Here is a 27,950-nt window from a genome sequence, read left to right as displayed (position 1 = left end):
AGCTTAGTCACATGAACTTCAAATTTGACGAGTCACTACCACCATAGTCACAAAGCAAGGAAAGCATAAAGTATAAGTCCACGAAAGTGAAAAACTTTGACTCCCTTATTAAAAGGCAAGCATATAAAGCTTGGGCAAAATATCCCCTTATTAAAGGGGTGAGCTGGGTAAGGCTCATAAAAAATAACCCTTTACTAAAGTTGCAATATCCCCATATTACAAAGGATGATAATGAGTGTCCTGTATTATAAGGAGAAAGAATCCCGTAATCAATATCCCCGTATTACAAGGGATGATAACAAGTGTCCTATATTATTATTTCCCTTATCAATAGGGCATGCTGAGTGAAGCTTGAACATATTACAAACTCCTTACCAAAGGAGTAACAAAAAAACCTAATTCCTTTACTAAAGGGACGAGCTGAGTGAAGCTCGTAAAACATGATTCCCTTACTAAAGGGACGAGCTGAGTAAAGCTCGTAAAACCTAATTTCCTTACTAAAGGGACGAGCTGAGTGAAGCTCGTAAAAAATGATTCCCTTATTAAAGGGACGAGCTGAGTGAAGCTCGTAAAACCTAATTCCCTTACTAAAGGGATGAGCTGAGTGAAGCTCGTAAAACATGATTCCCTTACTAAAAGAACAGGCTGAGTGAAGTTCGTAAAACCTCCTTCCCTTACTAAAGGGACGGGCTGAGTAAAGCTCATAAAACCTACTTCCCTTACTAAAGGGACGGGCTGAGTAAAGCTCATAAAATTTAATTCCCTTATTAAAGGAGTGACGAGCTGAGTGAAACTCGTACAATTTATTCCCTTACCAAGGGAAGATTACACAGGGGTATTAAAAATAGTACCCAGGGGTAGAGCACCCAAGGGGAAGATTACCCAAAGGTACTAAAAATAGTAACCAAAGGAAAATTACCCAAGGGTACTAAAAATAGTACCCAGGGACAGAGTATCCAAGGGTATTAAAAATAGTACCCAAGGGCAGAGTATCCAAGGGTACCAAAAATAGTACCCAGGGGTAGAATATCCAAGGATACTAAAACTAATACCCAAGGGAATATTAGCTAAGGGTGCCAAAAATAGTACCCAGGGTACTAAAAATAGTACCTAGGGGCAGAATACCCAAGGGTACCAAAAATAGTACCCCCGGGGAAAAAAAAAAAAAAAAAAAGTTACTGTTCACGTGAACAGTACCGCGGGAATAGTACCCACAGGTACTGTTCCCCGGGCCAAAAATTAAAAAAAAAATTGACATTCCCAAAGCTAGACGAGCAAGCTTGGGAATGGGGGGCAACTGATAGGGAAAAATAGCTTACCTTGACCAGCCGCCAGACCACTTCGACATATTTCATTATCAGAGATAAAGATTTTCCTCGGATAAAAATGATGACATTTCTTATCCAGGATAATGAATGACGACGTGGTTCAACAGGGTGAGGATAACCTTGGCACAATTTGAGGAAGTCAAAAGAGTAAATCTTATCCCGACAAATCTGACAACAATCGATCTCCTCTGATCTCGCACAAGCCGATCTCCCGCGGGATCAATCTGATTCCAATCGACAGCCATAAATAGAGCACCAAGCTGTTAAAGAAGGTATGAGAAAAAACCCCTAAACAGAATATACATAATTATTATGTGATAATGTTACAAATACTAACTTGATCGTCGGAGGGTCATCGGCCAGTACCCCACCGGTGCCATTCGAGGTGACGTCCCTTTGTTTTGTAAGTAAACGCTATCGTTTCGAGTCATGAGGATTTCCGCATCAACACATAGCATTAGTGATAAAAAGCTCTACTTGACTAGTGTGACAATGCTTGTATATTTTCAGCATTAAAAGAATGGCTTAAATCATAAAACCATAATAGTATTACAAAGTTATCACTTCGCCCCAATTCTGTCAATGAACCGTTAAGGGCTTGTTAAATGACTAAATTACCCTTATGATATACCACTTTATTTTTTAAAAAAAAAAAAAAACCAAAAAAAAAAATTCATATTTTACAAATTACATTATTATCCTCTTGCACAAAACAAATAAAAATAAAATTTGATAGCACATGGTTGTCACATTTTTCTTGCAGGAGTAGTTTTGTCACTAAAATTTAATTGGCAATGCATGTGAAGACCACGCGTTGGGCTAACGTCCCAAACTAACAGAATTGGAACAAAATGATAACTTTGTAATATTGTTAAGGTTTTTACAAACAAGTTGAGATTTTATGATTTAAAAAATGATAGTATTGGGGGGATTTTATGATTTTAGCCCTTAAAAGAATGAAAAGTAATGCTAGCCTTGCAAAGAGAGCATCTGCAACAATTTTAGCCAACTGCTTGACATCAGGTCGATTGGATTGCATCTCTCATCTCTACCATGAAGCAAGCTATGTATATGCACACAGACAGTAGAAAAATATAATCCGAACGTTATGCTTAAAGCGAGAAAGATCATTGATACTTGCAACTGCATTAGTTGCTCAACTTTCTAATATCTGATCTAGACTGCAAATCATATGCATGCCATTTAAATCACTTCCATAGTATTGAATCATAATCTAATTGCCACAACTACCTAATCAATGTGTCCATAACTAAGGTTACCTACTAGCAATAAGTGATTGCTTCCCTGAACGAATGGATAAATATGAACCAATCACAGTGGTTTAGTTGAAGCTTCATGTATGTAAGCAATGGCTTCCTCTTCTAAGAGCTGGTTTCCGCCTACTAAGCCTTTAACCAAGGTATCCGCATAATCTTTGTTTGGTGCATGTAAAGGAAGCTTCCCAGTTTCGAAACTCTTGGTGTCAGCAAGAGTGCACCTAGATTAAAAGCAATAAATAAGATCCATTTCATATACAAGATTGTAACAAATGACAGAAGTGACTTCCTCTAAAACCAAAATGATAAAAGAAAGAAAACGTGCATACGTCATCGTGAGTATTGGAATATCGTTCTCCTTCCCCATATAAATGACATTATTGTACCAGCCTCTCTGCATGAAAATCAAGCAGCATCATGTACGTATTGAGAACACAAATTGAGATGCATAAACACATGCTTCAAAAATAGCCCAATACCTGAACATACTTTGCCCTCGTGAAAGAATTCAGATATAGATGATCAAAAACTAGCTAGGATTATTATTGTCCTCTAGCATGATAAATTAGGTTATATAATAATGCGGGTCATTTTTTTATTCAAGATGGATCTTTGGTACCCACCAAATGATTGATCGGGTAGATCTAGAAATGGGTAAAAACAACCACTAAGTGTTAACCATCTATTTCTTGTTGATGTCTGCCGCATGATATGTTAGATGTAGCAGGTTAAATAATATAGGAGAAAGAGTCAGAACAAAGAGCCTGAATGACTGAAACAGTAAGATAAACAGGATTGGTTTAGTGAAGATTTACGTTTATTTATGAGTTTTCTAAAAGGACGCTGTTGCCACAAGCAGAAATTTATAAAACTATACAAGACCACAGAACTTACCTTGACAGCTTCCACAGAAATGTACTGTTTCTTTGCGATGGAATTTAAAGCAGTCAAATCAAATAAAGGAGACCTCATGTCATAGCTTGGCACATTCTCCTGAAGCAAAACATCATTGAACTGCTCAAGCCTGTAAAAAATAATAACATTTAAGAACAACAGAATGTTATAAATCAGCCTCTGAGATGTATGAACTAGCATAAAAATCCATTTTACAGTGGCATGTTTTATCAGATTTTTCAAGTTCCTAAATAAAACTAGGCAATAACCCTTCTTATGGGAGAGCTCCAAAAGGATCAATAGCAGAAGACAAAGAGAGGCAACTTGACACATAAATGGGAACCAAGTCATTAGCCACATACGTAATTCTATACAGGCACAAGTGTGCTTTATCATTGATGTTACTTTCAGGATGAAGAAAAGCAACTCCTCCAGGACCCCAAGCGCTCGTATGATCACGGCCAAAGAATAAACGATGAGGTACAGTTTTCCACAGACTCTCTTTTGGCGAGCTTTTGTCACTCGAACCAAAACACGGCTTTCGCATGCCTTCCACCTACAAGTAATTTGACAAATGTTAAAAAAGTAAAGGGAAATGCCATCTTTGCAGTCCAAAAGGCTACATCTACAGCCTCCCTCTCACATGGGTTGCAGAAATAGAAACTTCCAAAACATAGAATAAACAAATAAATAAGTGATGTCTGGTAATATTCCAAAAGCAAGCTTGGCAGACTATTACTAGCTTCCAAGATCCAAAAGGAGCCTAAAAGTTGAGCATTGCAATAAAGTGGCAAAATGAAGTTTTGACTTGATTGCTAGCCAGAATTTCAAATATTTTTTTTTAATTTCATCTCACAGACACCGCGTATTTTGAAGTAGGTGTGAATGCTGAGATAAGACAAAAAAGTTAGAATAAATCATGTATTTCATAAAATGGAGTATGATAGTTTTATCGACGTATAGTGTAGGTTACTTAATCCCTGAGTGAAATATATAGAACCCAACTTAGGGAACATATACATTTCAGATTTTCAGCATTACTAGGGCAACGATTTTGAAAAATATTAGGTCAATAGTAAATGTGAAACTGAATTTTAAAGTTCAAAGGTGTTCTCTGGATTCCTATCAAGATATCTCTTAACATTAGTATCAAACACAATTTAAATGTGTGGAAGGTAAGATAAGGAACCTATATATTTCAGATTGTCAGTGAGTTTTTCAAAATATTAGGTCTATAGTAAATGTAAAACTGAATTGAAAAAGAAGTTCTTCAGCGTGCTCTGGATTCCTATCAAAATATATTTAAGATTAGTATCAAAGGCATTTTTAAATGCCTGGAAAGTAACTCACCTGTCCACCTTGAAGATAGCATAGGAATCTTGATTTATTCATATTTGATCCAAAACTAGCATACCAAACATCAGTCTGAGAAAGCTTTGACCTCCAATGGGGAGAAACAATGCTGGCTTCACTCGTACATTCTTTGTAACAACCATGTAATCACAAAGTTTAGGAAATTTGACATACAAGGGGGAGAAAAAACAATAGTCGGTTAATCTACATTAGCTTTAAAGCCAATTTTGTGACAAAGATGTGGAAATTTTTTATTGACAAAGGCATTCAATGACTAAAATTTATCTTTTACCGTGACTATCTTCATAGACAGTCAACTTCGACAAGGGTTGTATAACATCCTGAACAGCCTCCTGAAGATCTTCTGATAAAATAACGTTGTCATGCTCACTATCAGAATCAGAGCTTGAGATCTATAAATAAGGAAAACATTAGGTAGTATATATACGACAAAACAATAGAATAATGAAAAACCCTCATATGCATATAGTTATACATTTAGGAAATCATCAACCCAATCTTATTATGTATTAGTTGTTTGATAGAGAAAACAAACACAACTTAATTAAAAAAATGTTGAGAAACTATATATTTTCACCACCAATGAACATGTGGACATTTTTAATCTAAAAATAAATCTTTCACTGATTGACACATTAATTCCACGGACCAAGATTCAAAATTATAACTAAAGGGGATACCTACAGTAGATAAATAAATAAACAGATAGTACATAGGATACTAAGCTGTGTCTGAATGTAGCAAGAATATTCTTTATATAAAAGATAAATCATATTTTATTCATGTGATGAGACGTACTTATCTTCTACACCGTGTCTTTATCAGAAGCAATGCATGTATGAAAACTCTAATGGCTAAGAAATATATTTAATTACTATTTATGAAGAAAAAAATTAAATTATTGAGATGTTGTAACTTTTACTTCTAAATGTCTTGTGATGTAAAAAGTATATGAGACACAGTATTGGGACTTGACAAATAAAAACAATAGTTTCCACGCTAAATTTTTAGGAGTCTAACTTCAACAAGAGATAGTCAAAGATATGAAATATCACCTGAATTGGTGGCGTCTTTGTACGAGGCAAATTCTTTGGCAATTCATCTGCAAATACTGGCCAAAATGCACTCAAATTTTCACGAACCTGAACACAGATCATTAATGCCTCAGTATCATATGCAGGGTTCACAACATGAATCATCTTTGTCTTAGGTTTTCATGCCTCACTATAAGAAAAATGCTACAATTTATAAAACTTGTGCTCTAGAAAAAAGAAAAAGGCAGCTACCAAAGTAAATAAATATATATAAAAATTAGAAATGATAACACAAAATTATAAATCTGCTTTACCGCTTTAATTACACGCCATGTGGACTCAAATGGATAAGCCTCTGAAGATCCAGAAATAGGTTTGTCGGCCAGTAACACTTCTACACATGCAAGGACTGAATTTGCTAAAGAATCAAGGTTGTATCCTCCTTCTAATGCCATAACGATCTTACCCCGAGCAAACTCCATCAACTACATAAAGTATTAACGAAAACAAAAAAAAAAATATTCTAAATAATGATAAAGAGGATTATGGGATGGAATGTATAAGAAACAAAACTGAAGAGACAACAATAAATTTTGATATGGAACTAGGAAAGGAAAAGCCTATATAAAGCAAACACAATCTTGGTATAAACCATATATGTTGTACTTGTCATTTATTAGTAGTGCAACAATAACGTCATGGCATGATTAAGATAAAATTAAAAAATTAAAACAAAATCATTTTAATTGTTTTCATGCTAACCTTTTTTAACATAACAGAATACCCATACGGAGTAATGCAACAGCCCCCAAGAGGATCACCAACAGCTGCTCCAAGCATAGCACCAACAAGAATTACATTATTGAATCAGCCATGATCTCGAAACAACTCTAACAAGCACTCATAATGTATTCAAAAATTTATTTGTTCTCGCACTAAGAATCCAAAGGAATAAGGAAAAAATTACAAGTCCAAATGGCATATAATGAACAAATAATATGTCAGTATGCATAAATAATTTCTAACTTTATCTTCCGAGTTGTGCAATTTTTAATATAGCATTAATACTTGAATAAATTAATCAAGTATGTTTGTCTAATGTAAAATACAAACATATAAACCTTTTTCTTTTTACCTTTATTTCTTTTATTTTTATTTTTTTCCTTTCTTAGTTGTGAGTGGAGGGGTAAGGGGGAACCGTTTTGGCCTTTAGGCCTTGACTCAATATGTGAGAAGGTGAAAATGAGTTTAACTGGATATCTGGGGATGATCTCCTAAAAACTCTGCCAACTGGTATGCATCTTAAAAGGCATTGCTTCTTTTCGATTAACAAGATTGAGATCACAGAAAAAATACTTTATCGTATTTCTTTCACTGTATGTTTTTTTTTTTTAGCTTTTTCCTGCTTCCCCGACGACTGGCATTTATTCTTATCTCGTACATAAGTTCTCTTCAATATCTTTGCCATACAGAATAAATTGCTTGGAAATGAATGATTAGTAACTAATTTAAGTGAGAGAGCAATGCATGCTGAGTAAAACAAGTTATATATGGCACCATGTCAATGCCGGCACCCTTGCACATACAACTGCGAAAGGCTTTCTTATAACTATGTGGAATGCTTAAATAGAAGTAAAGTATCTAATAACACAAAATGCTGTCAAATTCAGGTTGTTGGAAAAAAAATGAAATAAGATGGTAAAAATAATTAATGGAATTTTAAAAAAAATAGTTGACAGTTTCTGGAGATAACCTGCATCAAATCCTGCAGAGATTATTATCATATCTGGATTAAATTCCTTGGCAACGGGAATTAATATATGGTCCCAAACTGCAAAATAGTCCGCATCCCCACACCAACTGTTCTCCCAAGGGACGTTTATATTATATCCTGCACCTGCTCCTTCTCCAATCATGATGTGAGAGCCATCATCAGTAGCTGGATAAAAACTCCCAAACTCATGCCTGCATAGTAAAAATTATTAAATTTGACCACCATGACAAGCGATTAATTCATTAAATTAATCAAATAATATGCAAAATCAACCAATTCAGCTATCAGCCAAATCCTACCGATTTATGCTTATCACTTACAAAGTTTGCATTAACCACAAAAAAAAAAAAAAAAAAGGTAAATAGAAAAAATATTATTAATAAAACATGCGTAAAAGTCCAACAAATTGGAGGAGCAGCATGATCAGGAATGTCTACTACAGTTTTAAGGAAGTAACAACAGCATGAATGAGTTGAAACAAATAACCCTGATAAAATAGGGTTCAGAATTACGAACCTATGCACTGAGAAGAACAGTACTCGAGGATCCTTCCAGAACATTTTCTGAGTGCCATTTCCATGATGAACATCCCAATCAACAATCAAGATTTTGTTAATACCCAACTCTGTCTACAATATGAAAAGAAAAAAGGAAAAGTTTAAGGATATGATATATACATGTTCTGCACGTGTTTCAAAATTCATAATGAATCCCTGATTGATCGAGTTTTAGAATAAATTAAAATTAGAGAATAAAAAAACTCACTCTTTCATTCAAGAGAAAACTTGCTGCAATAGCAACATTGTTGTGTAGACAAAATCCCATCGGTTCATCTTCTTCTGCATGATGTCCTGGAGGCCTGACAATAGCGAAGGCGGAATTCAATTCCCCTTTGGCAACTTTCTCAGAAGCCTACAAGAGCAAACATCTACATTAGTCTCTTGAACATTTAAAAATCAAGTATTAAGTTCATACGACACTTTGATTTAATAAACAGTTCTAACATTAGTTCCAGTTGGAAACTAGGCTGAATTATTAGAATAAAGAAACGCGCACACGCCACAAACGGAGACGTAGCTGACCCCAAGTACTTGAAAAATAAGGTTTAGTAAAGAGTTGTAAGCTTGTAGCTATGGTCAAACTATAATTCAGGCACACTATTGGAAAATGAAGACAGACTAATATAGATAAATGGAATAAACTTAACCATGAAATTTTGATAGAAGAGTCCAAAAGAACTCATCTTACATCAATCTGTCAGTTTCTTTTTGGAAATAGTTCAAGCAAATACTAAAAAAGTCAGTACAATGCCTTCTTAAAAATCATAAATTAAAGTTGGTTATACCAATGCAAGGTGTTAGGAGAGGTAGACTGTATACAAATATAAAGTTAGCTTATTCACGCAAAGTGATCACTCTCATGCTCACACCTGCATTTTCACATATAACAACCAAACTTTTACCATTACACCAAGCAATGTTGACATACAAAGTCCTCATAATGTGCCACTTCTATTGGGTGATTTTGGTAAACAAAATTCAGCTAATTGTATTAAAGTTAGGTGTTATTCAGAACAAAGGTTTCTTTAAGTTTCCTTAATGGAACATAGTGGGCACAATAATGTAGGAAATGATTTGCAATCTAAAATGTAGAAATAGTAGCACATATTCAAAACAGAAAATAAAATGGAGAAGAATCGGAACAGAATATATGTATCATGCATAATCTCCCAAGGCTCAACAGAGGCACATAAAAAGTTTCAAATATATAGAACAATCGCTGGAGATTACCTCTATGACAGAGCCAGCTGCAAGATAAGCAGCTTCTGATGAGCCTTCATTGAAATATACGGAATTAAATTTGGCAGCAATCCTATTTCTTTCCGAATCGAAGTTTTTGGAGCTTATATTCTTAATCAAATCAATGTGATTTTTTTTGTGAACTGAAGCTATATATTTATCTTCTACTTCTTTGGCATTCAAAACCACACACCTGAAAGAACCAAATCATCAATAACATTCAGAATAGCTTTCATGCACTTTTTTTTCCCCTTTTGGAAGGCCCAAATTGGATTTATTACAATTAACATCATCATTCAACAAATCAAAGATAAAAAGGGAAAACCAAAAAAAATTAAAAGACAGGGGCATAATACTATTGTCCTGTGTTCTGTTTTGGTCCAATCACTATGAAAATATTAAATTTCCAAGTGGATGAAACAAAAACAAAAATTAAGCCAAATTTAAGAAGAAATGTTACACTTCCAATTAAGTATCAAATAATTTCATGATCTTATCAATAATCACAGAACTTTTGACTTACCAACAGTTCAATCAGAACACTGACAGAGTAAAGTCAATATTATGTCTACAATCAAATCATTAGATTCGCTTTAAAACACCCAGAAATACACACTAGCATTTCATACAAATACAGTCACATTAAACAAGCTGGATTCCTCCTTTAAAAGAAACGATTTTGAAAGCAAAGTGAACAACTTGAACACGTTACACACACATATGTGTGTGTGTATATGTAGGTAGAAAGAGAAGAACCTCTGTGGAATTCGGGCGTTTTGTAGCTTGTTCCAAATGGCACGAATGCGATTGGGGTTTTCGGGGTGAGGATCGCCGTCTGGAGTGGAATGCTTACACATCCTCTCGTCGTATATCAGCCCAACTCGTCGTCCCCCATTGATTTTGCTCTCACATTCGAACTCCATCGATGCCCTAAGCAGCTCCAAATTATTACTAGTAATAGTTTTGAATGAAAGAGGTGGGGAAGACGATGATCAAGTCAAATGATAGTGCGGGTATATATAGTAGGAACATAGACATTTATATGTGTACATACTATATACGTATACGTATAAAATAGATACATCTACATACACAATTATAAGTACTAAACAGGAAAATGAGTCAAAGTGGACAATTAGAATATTCATTGGGCAGACAAACACCATTTATGCGATAAGTCTGATGACATGTTAGCAACTTTAGATTCATGGGTCACATTTTGAATTCAAATTTAAAACACACAAGAGATGGGGCAATTGAAAAGAGGGGTTCGGACTTGGACACTTGGGAATGTTGGTCGAGGCATTTGAATAGTGTATCAATTCAATAAAGTATAATAAATTATATCAATTTTATATTTAGGTGGACTAATTTTTTTGAAATAGCACATTATTCAACTAATGACATGGCACGCTCAACGTCTACTTCATGAGTTAGTCCTGAGATACTCAAAAGATGTATTGAGACCAATACTCTTCCAGAATTGCTCATGACTTTTTCGAGATTGGAATCAAAGCTGCGTTAGATACCATAGGAGTCATTTGGCATTGCTATAACTTATATTAAAGGTCGGTTTGTGTTGAATGAAAAAATATATATATTTTTATTTTTGTAATTTCAAAATAATATATATTTTAATATAATATCACTATATTTAATAATAATAACTTTATAACAAAAAAAAAAAAAAAGGTGAAATTGTCTTTATAGAAAATAAAAAAAAAGGTTCAGAATTATCTAAGAAAAAGCACAGTCACCTAAAATATACAACCTCGTGGTTTTAAAATTTTCATATTTTAGTTTCATTCAAAAGCTCTACTGAGCAAAAATTGATATTAAAAGTATTTATAATGATTATCAAACACATTTAAACACGTAGTTACTTCGATAGTCCAGTGGGTTAACGTCTCAATATCTACTAATTTACTTCGATAGTCCAGTGGGTTAACGTCTCAATATCTACTAATTTAACTTCTAACCCTTCTTGCATTGTTAATAAAATAATAAAATAAAATAAAATAAATAAAACACATCTGAACATGATTTTTTTATATAAAAACTTTTATGCATTTGAAAAGCAATTCCAAATGATATATAAGTAATTATATATATATATATATATATATAGAGAGAGAGAGAGAGAGAGAGAGATCTGTCCCACAAAGATTAATACGAAACTTTTAAAACGAGTGGGTAATCAACTCTCGATTGCCCTTTGATCACTCTCTCACTACAGGATTGATGGATATTCATTGCTAATTGTTGTTATTTTGTGCACCGATAATGGTATTTGGTCCCTTGGGTCAGAATTGATTGATCTGGTCTTATGCTTGGGTTTAGGCCATTGGCCTTGTTTGGGTTATCTTTGTAATAGGCAAAATGTCCTCCAAAGATATATATATATATATATATATATTTATACTATTATTAAATGTGCAAAGAGTCTCAGTGTTTCTGAATTTCAATATTTATTTATTAATATAAAAAAAGAGTTTTTATAAACAAAAAATTACCTAAAAATTATTTAAAGAGTTTAATTCAAATTACAAATTACCTAATATAATTTAAAGAGTTTAATTAAAATTACAAATTATCTAATAAAATTCATTTTTCTTGTCTCACATTGGTTTTAAGTAAAAAAGATTACATGGAAGCCTCTTATAAAACTATAGACCTAAAAAAATAATAATTATACATTTCTCAGGCTTTTAAAACTATAGACCTAAAGAAATAATAATTACACATTTATCAGGCTTTTGGCTAAGATCAAGTGTAGTACAATATTTTTTTGGGTCGGCCTTTTGGCTAACTTTTCTTGGTCTTTTGGCTAAGATCAAATGTAATACTACTTTCTTGGCCTTTTGGCTTTTAGTATTTTTTATTAATATAAAATTAATTTAAAATTATAAATTACCTAATAAAATTCATTTTTCTTGTCCTACATTGGTTTTAAATAAATAAGAATTACATGGAAGCCTCTTATAAAACTATAAACCTAAAGAAATAATAATCACACCTTTATCAGCCTTATAGCTAAGATTAAGTGTAATACTAAATTTTTTTGGGTCGGCCTTTTGGCTAACCTTTCTTAGTCTTTTGGCTAAGATCAAGTGTAGTACTACTTTCTTGACCTTTTGGCTTTCAATATTTTGTTATTAATATAAAAAAAGAGTCTTTATAAACAAAAAAATACCTAACAATTATTTAAAAAGGTTTAATTCAAATTACAAATTACCTAATAAAAATTATAAAAATTAATTTAAAGAGTTTAATTCAAATTACAAATTACCTAATAAAATTCAATTTTCGTGTCCCACATTAGTTTTAAGTAAAAATGATTACATGGAAGTCTCTTATAAAACTGTAGAGCTAGAGAAATAATAATCACACCTTTTTCGCCCTTTTGGTTAAGATCAAGTGTAGTACTACTTTCTCAGCCTTTGTGTAAAGAGTTTCAGTATTTCAGTATTTATTTATTAATATAAAAACATAGTTTTTATAAACAAAAAATTACCTAAAAATTATTTAAAGAGTTTAATTCAAATTAAAAATTACCTAATAAATTTTATAAAAATTAAATTAAAGAGTTTAATTCAAATTACTAATTACCTAATACAATTCATTTTTCTTGTCCCACATTGGTTTTAAGTAAAAATGATTACATGGTGTGATACCCCTCGGATCTGAGACACGGGTTGATCAGGCCCAGGCCTAAACCCGAGGGAAATATCAAACAATTAATATTTTATAAACACATAATACAAGAGGAAATAAGAATAAATAACAAAAGCTGAAAAGAACACTAATATTAAATCCTCAATTGATAAAACTTAGAAAAATCCAACTGCTAAAACCTCCATGGTTACAACTCGGGAATCCATCTCTAGTGGACCCCTAATAAAATCCAGACTGAAATAAGACAACTGAAAGAAACATCCAGTAATAAATTATGGAGAGAATCCTACGTCGGAGGAGGAATGAGTAGTAGTCTCTGCTCAGCACGATCAGGTCTACGTTTGATACGGACGAGTACCTGAAAAATAGAAGTGGGTCAGACCCACGAACAAATTCTAACCTTCTACAATCCAAGCAGATGCTCAATACGCATATACATCATAAATAGTTCAACAATAGCTAATAGTCCTTATATAAGTATATTCACACTATAAGACTCTCACTGGACTATGGAGGGGGTGTCAACCTGAATAGAAAGCAACATGCGAAAACGCACCCAAAGGTGGGCATGAGTACCTAGACCTAACAGGGTATACATCAACCTCTCATATCCAGCTACGCATCTTATTGTATATACGCTCCCTAACCGACAACTCTGAGACTCAAGCTCAGATCGCAGTACCATAATATATATATTTAAAGTCCGTCTTATCCATACAAAGTCCAGTTAGTCATTCAACTTGTGCAGCTTCTTTGACTTAACATAACTTACGAGTAATTTGAGTAGTCATTCAGCTTATACAGCTTCTTTGACTCAATTATAAGTAGGAATTATTTTAATATCCATTCCCTTATTCCGTGTAGATAGGATTTAGTATTTTGAAACTAATCCAAACCTAGGCATGCCACCGTCCCATACCGGTGCATGTAATCCAACATCCACAGTTGACAACACAAGTAATATATGTAATTATCAATTATATGGTCTATCCAACAATAATCCAACATCCACAATTGATCATACAAATAATAAATGTAATTATCAACTTTATAGTATATTCAGCAGTCAACAGTCAATCACACAATTGTAAACATCAACTGCTTCACATTATGCATGCTAAAACTTTGTTATTTAACAAGCTTATTTATCACTACTCCACTCAGTTCTATGATTGTTAATACAGATCATATATATATATATATACCTTTAAATAAATCCAAGTAAGCATGCAGATTTGTTTTACAAACTTACATACTTATCCTATACTACTCCACCGTTGTTTAGGAGTGAACAACACAGTTAATGTAAGTGCACACCTTCCATCCATTACAGGCATGTAATTAATTATATAGTCCTACATGCTTACAATCCATCACAAACACACGAACAGAACCTAACTCCATTCCCAAATAAACTGCTACAACGCAGGTTGTGTGGTTTAGATCCTAAGTCTCCAAAACAGTTTACTAGTTTGCTTAGAAATTGTATACTGTCCAAACAATAACATTAATTGGTTGAATATGTATTAATAAGCCCTCTGAAAACCTAAGTTAAACTCAGACATCAACCTCAATTCCCATTCACAGCCCCTAAACACATCTGCTATGTCAAAACAAGGCCAAACCTCGCAGAAAAAAAAAAAAAAAAAAAATGGAAAAAACATAAGGAGAGCAGGCTCCCACAAGGTGGAGCCGCCTCCACCTATGCTAGAGCTGGCTCCAACCATGGTAGAGCCGGCTCCTAACCATGTAGAGCCAGCTCCATGGTTCCATGGAGCTGTCTCCTCTTCCCCCTCTCCTCTATATGCTTGTTTCGTTTCCGTTTGACTGCACTACATTCGTCCCTCTCTGATACAGTTTTTAGCACTTTTATTTGTGATCAAACCTACCCAGAGAAAACTCATCTACCTCCTTCATGCATTGATTAACAGTAATTTAAAAGAATAATTACACAGTTGGACACAAAACAAATAGTTTACCACAAGTTTCAGCACATACAGATATAATGAGTTCTAAACATGCATAGTCAATTAACTCCGTTTAATGATTTTCTGGAACTACTTAGGCATGCAAAGAACACAAGTAAAAGGGAAAGAGATGAGGTTAGGACTTACCTTTAGCCTTTCCCCGTCTAAAGTCTCCGGCGACACCTTTGTTTATTTCTCTGTTTCCTCCCAGCCGTCTCCAAAACTTCACACAACCTTACTGTGTCGTAATGGTATTCTAAAACCCTAGGCAGACCCCTTAGATGAGTATTTATAGTCCACACTAACCCTAGGCTCAATTAAATCCTAATACAATTCACTCGGCCCATAAAACAACCTAGGTTATAATCCAACGTTGGCTAAACTGAACACTGTAAACCTAATATACTATATGTGTGCAACACTAAACAGACACATTAATGCAAAACAAATAATGAATTACAATTAAAGAAAGTCAAAATTAAATATCAACTTAAACAATTAATACGATTAATTCAAATAATAATAACTAATTCAAATAAATCAATTAATTCAAATAATAATAAGTAATTCAAATAAATCAAAAAATCACAATTAGGGCAAATACTTCAAGTAAGTCAGGAAAATAACAATTAATCATTAAAAATGTCAAGTAAATAACGAATGAAATTCCAGGACTATCCTTTGTAAAATTAGGGGTATTACACATGGAAGCTTCTTATAAAAATATAGACTTAAATAAATAATAATCACACCTTTCTCGGTCTTTTGGTTAAGATCAAGTGTAGTACTAAATTTTTTTGGGTTAGCCTTTTTGCTAACCTTTCCTGATCTTTTGGCTAAGATAAAGTGTAGTACTACTTTTTCTATCTTTTGGCTTTCAGTATTTATTTATTAAAATAAAAAAGAATTTTTATAAACAAAAAATTACCTAAAAATTATTTAAATAGTTTAATTCAAATTACAAATTACCTAATAAAATTCGATTTTCTTGTCCTACATTGGTTTTAAGTAAAAAAGATTATATGAAAGCCTCTTATAAAACTATAAACCAAAAGAAATAATAATCATACATTTCTCGACCTTTTGGCTAAGATCAAGTGTAGTACTAAATTTTTTTGGATCGGCCTTTTGGCTAACCTTTCTTGGTCATTTGGCTAAAATTAAGTGTAGTACTACTTTCTCGGCCTTTTAGCTTTCAGTATTCATTTATTAATATAAAAAAAAAGAGTTTTTATAAACAAAAAATTACTAAAAATTATTTAAAGAGTTTAATTCAAATTACAAATTACCTAATAAAATTTATAAAAATTAATTTAAAAAGTTTAATTCAAATTACAAATTACCTAATAAAATTTATTTTTCTTGTCCCACATTGATTTTAAGTAAAAATGATTACATAGAAGCTTTTTATAAAATTATAGACCTCAAGAAATAATAATCACACATTTCTCGGCCTTTTGACTAAGATCAAGTGTAGTATTAAATTTTTTTGGGTTAGCCTTTTGGCTAACCTGTTTTGGTCTTTTGGCTAAGATCAAGTGTAGTACTACTTTCTCGGCCTTTTAGCTTTCACTATTTATTTATTAATATAAAAAAAGAGTTTTTATAAACAAAAAATTACCTAAAAATTATTTAAAGAGTTTAATTCAAATTACAAATTACCTAATAAAATTTATGAAAATTAATTTAAAGAGTTTAATTCAAATTACAGATTACCTATTAAAATTCATTTTTTCTTGACTACATTAGTTTTAAATAAAAAGAATTACATGGAAGCCTCTTATAAAATTATACACATAAAGAAATAATAATCACAACTTTATCGGCCTTTTAGCTAAGATTAAGTGTAGTACTATATTTTTTTGGGTTGGCCTTTTGGCTAACCTTTCTTGGTCTTTTGGCTAAGATCAAGTGTAATACTACTTTCTCGGCCTTTTGACTTTTAGTATTTATTTATTAATATAAAAAAAGAGTTTTTATAAACAAAAAATTACCTAAAAATTATTTAGAGAGTTTAATTCAAATTACAAATTACTTAATAAAATTTATAAAAATTAATTTAAAGAGTTTAATTCAAATTACAAATTACCTAATAAAATTCATTTTTCTTGTCCCCTATTGGTTTTAAGTAAAAATGATTATATGGAAGCCTCTTATAAAACTATAGACCTAAAGAAATAATAATTACATCTTTCTCGGCCTTTTGGCTAAGATCAAGTGTAGTACTAAATTTTTTTGGGTCGGCCTTTTGGCTAACATTTCTTGATCTTTCAGCTAAGAACAAGTGTAGTATTACTTTTTCGGCCTTTTAGCTAACCTTTCTCGACCTTTTAACTAATCTTACTTTCTCGACCTTCTGAATGTGCAAAGAGTTTCAGTCTTTCAGTATTTATTTATTACTATAAAAAATGAGTTTTTATAAACAAAAAATTACCTAAAAATTATTTAAAGAGTTTAATTTAAATTACAAATTACCTACTAAAATTTATTAAAATTAATTTAAAGAGCTTAATTTAAATTACAAATTACCTAATAAAATTCATTTTTCTTTTCCCACATTGGTATTAAGTAAAAATGATTACATGAAAACCTCTTATAAAACTATAGACCTAAAGCAATAATAATCACACCTTTCTCGGCCTTTTGACTAACCTTTTCAGATTATAGAAAGTCTAAAAATTATTACCTAATAAAATTCAAATAAAATATAAAAATTATTTCCTAATAAAATTCAAATAAAATATTTAGTAAAAATATAACACGAAATGCATTTCAATTTATATATTTCAAATTATAGAAACTCTAAAAATTATTACCTAATAAAATTCAAATAAAATATTTATTAAAACTCTAATACAAAATATATTTCAAATTATGGAAACTCTAAAAAAGAGTTTCTATAAAACTTTGAAAATTATTACCTAATAAAATTCATTTTTCTTGTCCCACATTGGTATTAAGTAGAAATGATTACATGAAAGCCTCTTATAAAACTATAGACCTAAAGCAATAATAATCACACCTTTCTCGGCCTTTTGACTAACCTTTTCAGATTATAGAAAGTCTAAAAATTATTACCTAATAAAATTCAAATAAAATATAAAAATTATTTCCTAATAAAATTCAAATAAAATATATAGTAAATATATAACACGAAATGCATTTCAATTTATATATTTCAAATTATAGAAACTCTAAAAATTATTACCTAATAAAATTCAAATAAAATATTTATTAAAACTCTAATACGAAATATATTTCAAATTATGGAAACTCTAAAAAAGAGTTTCTATAAAACTTTGAAAATTATTACCTAATAAAATTTAAGTTATCTATTTTATCTATTTGTTGTTTCTAAAAAAATCTATACTCTCTCTATATATATGTCTTTTTTTGTCTTCCTGTAAGCATCAGTTTTATATGTTTTTTTTCAAGGTACGTGTAACCCTCATATTATGCATTGTTTTATCCCTCATATTATGTATTTATTTTTTATTTTTTATTTGTCTCACCCCCATATCATGCATTGTTTTATTATTTTTTATTTGTCTCACACCCAGATCATGAATTGTTTTATTAATTTTTATTTGTCTCATACCTAGATCATGCATTGTTTTATTATTTTTTTGAGTTATGAATTCTTTTATATGTCCATGGCTTATGCCTTCCGAATATGATGTTCTCTGTAAAATAACCCTGAGCATTTTAACCCCTGAAGAAACTGACTATTTGACTGGCCAAATTCAGAACAATGGAACTGAAGTTGTTGAATTGAAGTTTCTTAGTAACACCTTAAGGAGCCTGAAGTAGTAAGCTTAGAAACAATAAAATTTAATTTTGTGGACTTCAAGGAGCTGAACAAGTAATTGATGAAAAAGAAAATATGGGTTAGTTATCATTTAATTCTCAACTCTCCATATATATGTTCTCTCTTGTACATATATAAAAAAAATTAAAATTAAAATTAAAATTAACATTAACATTAATATTTTATTTTTTATTTTATTTTTAATCTTGCTAAATGCTTTGGGAATTGTTATTGAGGTATCTCTTTCATTGAACATATGTAAGAAGAACAACAAAGACACAACAAAAAAGCGGGAAGTCATTATAATGGATATGAGGTACGTCATTACTATATTACATATACAATCATAATTATGCAAATATAATATAATAACTAAAGTAATTAATCTTTATTACAGTTGAAGGACAATTACTTTGACGTTATAGGAGGATCTTGCTGAGAATGAAGGAAACTTTATCATGGAGCTAATACAGTAAAGACCTATTATCACAGTTACACATGTGGCAATCAACACCTAGAAAGGTAAATTATCATACAAATTGATATTATTTACATTATATATTATTAAGTAAATCTATAATAACAAATTTTTACAAATAACAATGTATATTCCAGGCCTATCTTTTCAAACACAAAAAGGATCTACATTGCATATTAATATGGATATTGAAAGTGTCAAAGCATTAATTTATTGATTCGTTATTTATTATAATTTCTTTTACATTATATATACACTATTTGTAAAAAGAGAACATATTTTTTTGTTTTATTTATTTAATTAATTATTTTACAAGATAATTTATACGTGGACAGGTCCAAAGAGAATATAAATAACAAAGATATAACAAGTTTGATTTTCAGTATAAAAGATCAAAAATTCAATGGTACTGAAAAGTTAAACTTTAAGACATAATAGGAAAATCTACAATGTCATTTGAGATATTAAATTTTAGTATATTTCTTAATCTTCTTTAATCGTGTATCACATTTTTATCAATGATCGCGAATCATGGTACAACGCGTATGAGAAATGCAACAAGAAAATTAAAGTTGAAAAATATAGAGTGTACTGTCCTCAATGCAACACAACAGACCCAAAATGCTTTCAAAAGTATTATTATATCTTAAAATTAATCTTATTATTGTATTTATTTTAATGGTTTAATAATATTACAAATACATAATTCTTTGTCTTTACTCATGTGCAGATTTATAATGATAATTAAAGTGCGAAGTATGGAACATTTACAACCCTAACAGTGTTCAATGATTGCCAAACATTAATAAATTGTTCACTAGATGATTTACTACAATTACAAATCGAGGTAATTTTTCATCCTTATTCATAAAATTTTAATTAAATTAAAAAAATATTTACTTGAATTTCTCAATAATTCTAAATTATATTTGTTCTTTTTGCAAGACATGGATGAATTTAGCAACAAAGTTACAAGCTGCAAAGGAATTTTTTTTCTTTTTCTGGTGAAGATAGACAATAATCAATAACAAGTCGTGAAAACTTATTTTGCGGTGGAAGAATTAAAAGAATTGACACTTGACAATGATTCATTTCATGAAGAAATGAAATATGCAAAAAAGATAAAGATTAAGAAATAATTAATTTAAGAATACTTTTATTTTTAAACAGTTATATTTTTGGATTTTTTAATATATTTTTTTTCTATTGAGGTGACAATTATTACAATCTAAAAATTGTTGGTACCCTTTCGGATTTTATTATTTATAGAATTTTTATATAGTATTTATTTAGGAATATTTTGTAGATTATTGAATTTTATTTTCATATATTTCTTAAATGTTTATAGTTTTCATTCATAGATCAATGAAAAATCTTATTTTGTTTTTTTTGAGCTGACAATTATTACTCTCTAAGGCATTTTGGGTCTGAAACTATTTTGCCTATTTTTTTTTTGTTTTTTAATTTTATAAAACTATAAACAATTTAAAAATATATGAAAATACAAATTATAATTTATAAAACATTCATCACGTGCATCGCACGTGCCTTTTACTAGTGTATATATATATATTGTATAATTAACATTGCAACCCGAATTCTAAATAACATCTAAGGGTCAACAAACCTGTTTTTACAAGACTTGTTTTAATGATAATGTGAATGTATTATGAAAAAATTAGTTTTAAAAAAATAGCATCTCAACTCAAAGATTATAAAAAAGGCATGATGAAGTGCTTACAGTCTAGTTTATTGCAATTCAATGAAAATCTTGGAATTAACATCTAAAATCAATTAACATTAGACTAAAATTTATAAATTTTATTACAAAGATCGAAAATTTCATGTAGAAAAAAAAAAAAAAAAACTTTTTGTGTTGAATGCATCACAACCCAAACATTACAAAAGAGGCAAAACAAAGTGCTTACCTTGTATTCTATAGCAATCTAATAAAAATTCTGTAATTGCAAAAAAAAAAAAAAAAAAGAAAAAAAAATCTCAAAATCGGTGAGTTCTTAACCTTAGTTTTTTCTATCGCTATTTTCTTCACCGTGCTCTTATTTTCTTTTCCTTAATTTTATCTCTCTCTCTCTCTCTCTTTTCCTTGGCAAACATACTTTTTGCTAGTAAATTATAAATAAACAAAAAAAGATGGTATATTTACCCTAAAAAAAAAAAGAGATTGCAGACAAATAAATATATTTATTTATATGTGGTAATAAAAACATAATACCATATGGTAGGGCACGTGGCTGGTAGGGGCGAGTGATTAGATCATATTACATTGTATAACATTTGTTTTATTATACCAACACTTAGTACACTCTATGCAATGAATCTATTCACTGGAAAAGTAGAGAGGGAATAGATAAGAGGAATTATCGCTGCCGATCTATATGATCAAATTTCTCTATTCTTAGTTTTTTTTCTTGCTCTTTTCTTTATCGTGCTCTTATTTTCTTTTCCTTAATTTTCTCTATTTCTCTATTCTTTTTCTTTTGGCAAGAACACACACTCACACACACTATTTTAAACAGATCTTGTTATCGGATTGGTGATCCGAAAACAAAGATGTATAATTTAAACCGATCTGGTTATTGGATCGGAGATCCGAGAGGGTGCATATCGAATATAATTTAATTAAGTTTTTTTTTTTTTTTTTTTGAATTATCCAATCAGACCTGATCGAATCGGAGATCCCATGACCTGATCTTGTATCCATAAATCTTATGCAATATAAAATTGTTATATAAGTAATGTAAAGTGTTACATAAATACATAAAGACACAAACACGATAAGAATAAAATAAGTAATGTATAGTGTTACATAAATAAATAAATAAATACACATGCTTGATAAAATAACACAAAAGAAAAGGATTTGGCTTGGTCATTTAACAAGCTGTCATTATTCACTAGGTGATGAGACTATTTACAAAGAATAATATTGTGAAAAAGGCTATTGAAATGGCTTCTTTGTAGGCCAAATCGCATAAGGCCGGTTGGATTTACGAAAGCAATCCATTAATATATATATATAAACACTTCTATTTAACTCATGTCAACATGTTTACTTCAATATTATTAGGTGAGAAAGTGTCACTGAATTACGACGAGTGGGCAGTCAACTCTTAATTGCCCTCTGATCACTCTCTCACCGCAAAATTGATGGATATCCATTGCTAACTTTTGCTATTTTGTGCACCGATCATGATATCTGCTCTCACGGGTCAGAATTGATTAATCTGGTACATGTGCTTGGGCTTGGGACATTGGTCTTGTTTGGATTATCATTGTAATGGGTTAAATGTCTTCCTGAGTTTTATATATACACACACTATGTGATACCCCACATTTTCCACGCATAAGTTGATCAGACTTATACACAAAAAAATGAGAGATATAAAAAATAATTGGTAATATACAAGCATGAAATACAAAATGATAATAATAGAAGAACGTAGACGGGAAAGAAAAACTAAATAATAAAATATCCATCCATCTTTTATTAAATACAATACTCCTTTATACAACCTGGAAATTCTATGTCAAGGATCCCTAAATATAAACTTGAAAGTTCAACGTCAGAAGTAAATAAAACTGGAATCAAAATAATACATAAAACTTCTACCCTGAACAAGACTGTAAAAGTAGATGAGTTCGGATGGTGGTCTCACACTGCTAAGCCTCAACCTTGAAACGGGTACTGACAGGGTCCTGAAATACAATAATGGTGGGTCAAACCCACGAGCAAGTTCTCTCTACTATGACCCAAATCAGATAATCAAATAAATTAATCATTATTATTCGGAAGTATACTATATCTGTATACACGTTAATGAAACTATATAATGTATAATAAGACCTCAACCAGAATATACGGTGATCACTTAGACTCACACGAGGTGGTTAAGTGTCTCATTTCCCTACTTGGGAAATCAGCTATTAATACATAGTGCACAGTACTGACAATACATATTGTAATACCACGATAATTTAAATGATTTATTAAATTATGATTAATTATTTTTATTTTATTTTTAATGATTTATTGGATTTAATGTGAATTAATTGCGTTTATTTTAATTTTTAATTGATTTGTTTTAATTGAGTGCTTAGATTAATTATTATTATTTTTAATTAAATTATATTTTGTGTTTATATATGATGATTGTTGTGTGTATGCTTGATTATTAATTAAATTATTAGGTGTTGTTTTTCTTGGTATGGTGTGACTTAGTTGTAAATTCATGATTGTTAAGGTGCTTCGTGTAATTAGTTATTTTAATTTAAGTGTTTGTTTAATTATTTATTTTATTTAAATTAATTGGATGTGGGCTTAAGGGAAGTTGGACCAAAAGATGTGGTCTTGGACTTGTATGAAGCCTTATTGGGTTAATTAATAAAGGCCTATGATTATTTGATTATTTAAATGATCAATTTTGTATTAATTATAAATGTATATATTTAATTATATATAAATATAATTAATTAATATGTGTTCTGGAAGAAAATATATATATATATATATATATATATATATATATATATCTTCCATAATTAACCATTGGTTAATTAAATTATATGTTTATATATATATATATATATGTAATATAATATATGTTTATATATATATTATATTATTTAGAGATTATTATTCTATTTCGTAGTCGTAGTAGAAATAGGATTTGGATTCTAATGTGTATAAATATACACATAAGGCTTTAGGGTTAAAAGTTTTTACACGTTAGGAAAATAAGAGAGATAAAGAGAGAGGAAGAAGAAGAGCTGACAAGGAGGAGGCCGGATCTGAAAAGGAGGACGTTGGGATTGGAGGAGACAGTCAAGCTTGAAGCGTCGGTTTCATTTCGAAACCCACAGGCAAGTTTTCTCTATCATCCCTCTTGGAACTCATAAATATTTCACATTGAGTATCAATACTTTAATTAAATTATTAATTTAAATCTTTATTAGAACGGATTAATCAAAGTTAGGACGGATTAATAGGAAAATATTAAGTTAATTGTATTTGATTAAATTGAAGTATGAAAAACGTGTTTTATTATTATTATTTTTTGGAATGGTTGGATTTTAATTATATACGTAAGTTGTATATATTTAAAATAATTGTTATGCTTGATCTGTGACCCAAGATGATTAATTTGGGTTTATGGAATTTCTGGTAATTTTCTAAAATTTTCTGGTATTTTTATATTTTTTTTGGAATTAATTAGATTAATTTTCCTATTATTTGTTTGGATATATATAGATATACATACATACGGCATATATATACGCCGGGGCAGGAATCGGCACCTCCAATAAGGGGTGCACTACAGTGCGTCGCGGCACATAGCATTTAGGTGCACCTCAAATCAGGACCACAGGATGGTCCTGATGATTAATAGATGATCCGGTGTGGGCAGGTGTATGTGAAGATGGTACATAAACTGATATAGTCCATTAGATTACTTTAAATGTTAAGTAGATTGATTTGGTGTAGTGTGGATACATGGGAATTCGGTGTACCACGAATTAGAGCCATTAATGTGGCTTGGTCAAAGAGAGATTGATAAGGTGTAGCACAGGTGCATGGATTCGTGGTGAGATGATCCAGTGCTTCGCGTCTCACAAAAAGAGAGAGGAACAACCAACCATAAGAAGCCACGTCATCCAAAAAGAAAGAGCAGCGCGTGGGAGTGCGTGAACCGCGCGTGGGAGCACGTGTGACCATTTGCCAGCTAGGAGTGGCGCGTGGAAGCGCGTGAGAGGTGTTTGGTGACATGTGACGGCACGTAGAGGCGCGTGCATAGGGGTTTGATGCCCCGGGAGGTTGCTGTAGCGTCCGTTGATGTCCTAGAGTTGATTTCAAGCTTATTAATGTTAACATCAATTAGAAGAGGAGGTGTTTTAGGTGTTTGAGAGCTGTAGTATGTTGTTACGATATTTTTAGTTGCATTTTTCGGTAATATACTTAATTAATATTACGTGACGGGAGGAAGTGAATATATATATATATATATATATATATATATATATTTAAATTATATATGTGTATATATGGTTTAATTGTTTAGGATAAGTATGAAAAGAGGGGTACATATATATAAATATATATTGATATATATGTATATATATATGGAAGGTGTTATACACATGTATATATTAAATGATAGATGTGTATATGTTGTATATATTATTTAAGATGGTTAGTATTATTAGTCTTATTTGGTATATATGAATAGGCTGATTATTAAATTAATTATATGCATTTGATATGCATGCAATGCCTATGTATGAGTTGTTTTGTTGATAAGTTAATTTGTTTATGTATGAATTGTTTGGTTGATAAATTTAATTTTAAGGTTTGGTACATGGTTGAATTGTAGGCATGGATAAGTTGCCAAAGGCGTAATTATATTGCCTAAGTATATGTATGAATAAAATATAAATAGGACACATGGATGAGTTGTCAAGTTTAAAAGTATAAATATATATACTTAAGGAGGCATGGTTGAGTTGCCAATATATAAATAAATATATTTTTAATGGCATGGTTGATTTGCCAATGTATAATTAAATATACTTAAGGAGGCATGGTTGAGTTTCCAATATATAAATAATTATATTTATAAGGGCATGGTTGATTTGCCAAAGCGTAATTAAGTTGTGATGTGTTAGATGATTAAAACTTCATTTATGGTTATTTTATGAATAGGTTGGATAAGGACTAGATATTCTTAAATTAGAATAATCTAGTCATTATAAGTTAGTGTATTATTTTATGTGTATTAATAAAATAATATTGGTGGAGACATGGTTGAATTGTCAAAACCTAGGTATTGGTTTTGGGATTTAAATAATTAAATCATTATTGAGTTTGGATTAATTATAATATTGTTTAATTATATTGTTTAAATGTTTAAATTAACTATTTAGGACGGGATTGAGGTTAATGAACTTTTCTTTAAAAGAAATTGTGGAATGGTCTAGGTATGATTAGTATTTAATCATTGTTTTGTTGGATTTAAGAATTTAATAAACCTATTTATGTATTTATTAAATTTTATTAGAGGAGGTGATTAGTGTTGTGTGTGTGTGTATATATATATATATATAATTATTTGTTTATATATATATATATATATATATATATATATGTATCATTGTATAATAAAGATAAAAACTTTATTAGGTTTAGATTTGATCAGAGATGATCTACTTATTGGTTTTCAGAGGTCTGGTAGAGAGAACTTGTTCGTAGGGTTTAACCCACGATTTATTTTTTAGGTTATTAAAAGTTCAAGTCTCAAGGTTGAGGATCCGCAACTGGAGGACTTATCTATTCTTTCTATGTTATTTCAAAGTAGGATTTTATACTTTAGTAATTATTAATGAATTTATGGATAGTGGATTTTGGTTAAAGGGTCCTTGAGTTACGGGATTCCCGAGTTATAATCATTGGAGAGTTATTAATAGAAACTTTTACTTATTAGTTTTTCTTTAGCGAGTTATTTATTCTTTTTATTTCTTCTTGTATTCTGTATTCTTTTAAATGCTAAATTGTTTTGATATTCCCGTGTTTTCGGGTGTGGGCCTGGCCAACCTACACATGGAAATTGTGGTGTATCACACATATTATAAGTCCAACACAGTGGTAATACATCTCAAGGTACTAATGAATATACTGAGCATATCACTTAGGCAACACATGCCAATAATATTAAACCACATACACTGACAGTCACACATCTGTCTATGATAACGAATGCATAAGGTATAAATGAGTCTAAACATATTAGTCAGCTCACATGGTTCTATTTGGCAACACATCCATATAATATAAATGCGACTCAATTTATTAAGCAGTCCACTTACTACCTGAAATGCACACAGTATAATAATAATGATTTATACATCATTAACAATTTAAATAATTTCATAATGTATAATGGACAATTTATATGATTAAAATCATGCAATAATTTAATTTAACATTAATGATTAATACTGTTTAATAAAATAATAACACAATTAATACTTAACAATGTTATTACATTATTTACATCTGTTCAATAGCGATCCATACTAGAAATGATACAATTAATATTTAGAAATATTAACCGGGCATAATAATCATTAACGGGTAATAAAATAATAATTTAATATTCCGTTAAACCCGTAAATACTAACCATAGGCCCAAAAATGAAAGTTTAAGGTTCTGGAAATTACAAAACAGTCCCTAGGGGTATCTGGACTTTTCAAGTAGCAGTAGAGGTCCCTCACGCGCCATCACACGCCTCCCAAAGTCCCCACACGCGCTGCCACTTTTCTCACACGCGCATGCGCTTGGCCCCCACGCGCGTCTGGAGTCAACCACGCGTGCGCACGTTGACGAGCGCTGAAAAGTGCGTATTTAAACCCCTTAAGCTTAGACATTCTAGTACCTTTATGTATCTTACTTTACCGTTTTAGATTGATTTCGAATTATTTCCATTTTCAGGCACTTATCCCGAACATAAGCTAACTCAGCCAAATAAG

The 27,950-nt window shown here is 30.8% G+C and overlaps 1 protein-coding gene and 1 pseudogene across 1 annotated transcript; one reads left to right on the top strand and one right to left on the bottom strand.

Moving 5' to 3' along the window:
• Positions 1-2,423: 2,423 nt before the first annotated feature.
• LOC132283378 (histone deacetylase 5-like) lies at positions 2,424-10,486 on the bottom strand. The gene is made up of 14 exons (XM_059785317.1): positions 10,237-10,486; positions 9,472-9,673; positions 8,447-8,593; positions 8,198-8,310; positions 7,661-7,872; positions 6,670-6,734; positions 6,222-6,392; positions 5,929-6,015; positions 5,145-5,265; positions 4,850-4,980; positions 3,862-4,055; positions 3,500-3,629; positions 2,935-2,999; positions 2,424-2,826 (listed from the first exon to the last, which is right to left on the bottom strand). Exons 1-14 carry the CDS (start codon positions 10,401-10,403, stop codon positions 2,661-2,663), a joined length of 1,971 nt encoding a protein of 656 aa, XP_059641300.1. The 5' UTR covers positions 10,404-10,486; the 3' UTR covers positions 2,424-2,660.
• A 6,822-nt stretch (positions 10,487-17,308) lies between these two features.
• On the top strand, positions 17,309-17,444 carry LOC132287243 (U2 spliceosomal RNA; annotated as a pseudogene).
• The last annotated feature ends 10,506 nt before the right edge of the window (positions 17,445-27,950 follow it).

Source organism: Cornus florida, unplaced genomic scaffold (assembly GCF_030987335.1).
Source record: "Cornus florida cultivar Cherokee Brave unplaced genomic scaffold, ASM3098733v1 CherokeeBrave_3.0.0_Hap2_Chr11, whole genome shotgun sequence".
Taxonomy (NCBI): domain Eukaryota; kingdom Viridiplantae; phylum Streptophyta; class Magnoliopsida; order Cornales; family Cornaceae; genus Cornus; species Cornus florida.
This window is presented reverse-complemented; position numbering and strand designations above follow the sequence as displayed.

What these genes read in the sequence shown, in the direction of transcription:
- LOC132283378 (XM_059785317.1), bottom strand. Translation starts at nt 10,403, where the DNA reads ATGGAGTTCGAATGTGAGAGCAAAATCAATGGGGGACGACGAGTTGGG. An exon ending in AACGCCCGAATTCCACAGAG is followed by an intron (nt 9,674 to 10,236) that starts GTTCTTCTCTTT and finishes TGGTTCTTTCAG; the next exon opens with GTGTGTGGTTTTGAATGCCA. An exon ending in GCTATCTTCAAGGTGGACAG is followed by an intron (nt 4,056 to 4,849) that starts GTGAGTTACTTT and finishes AATTACTTGTAG; the next exon opens with GTGGAAGGCATGCGAAAGCC.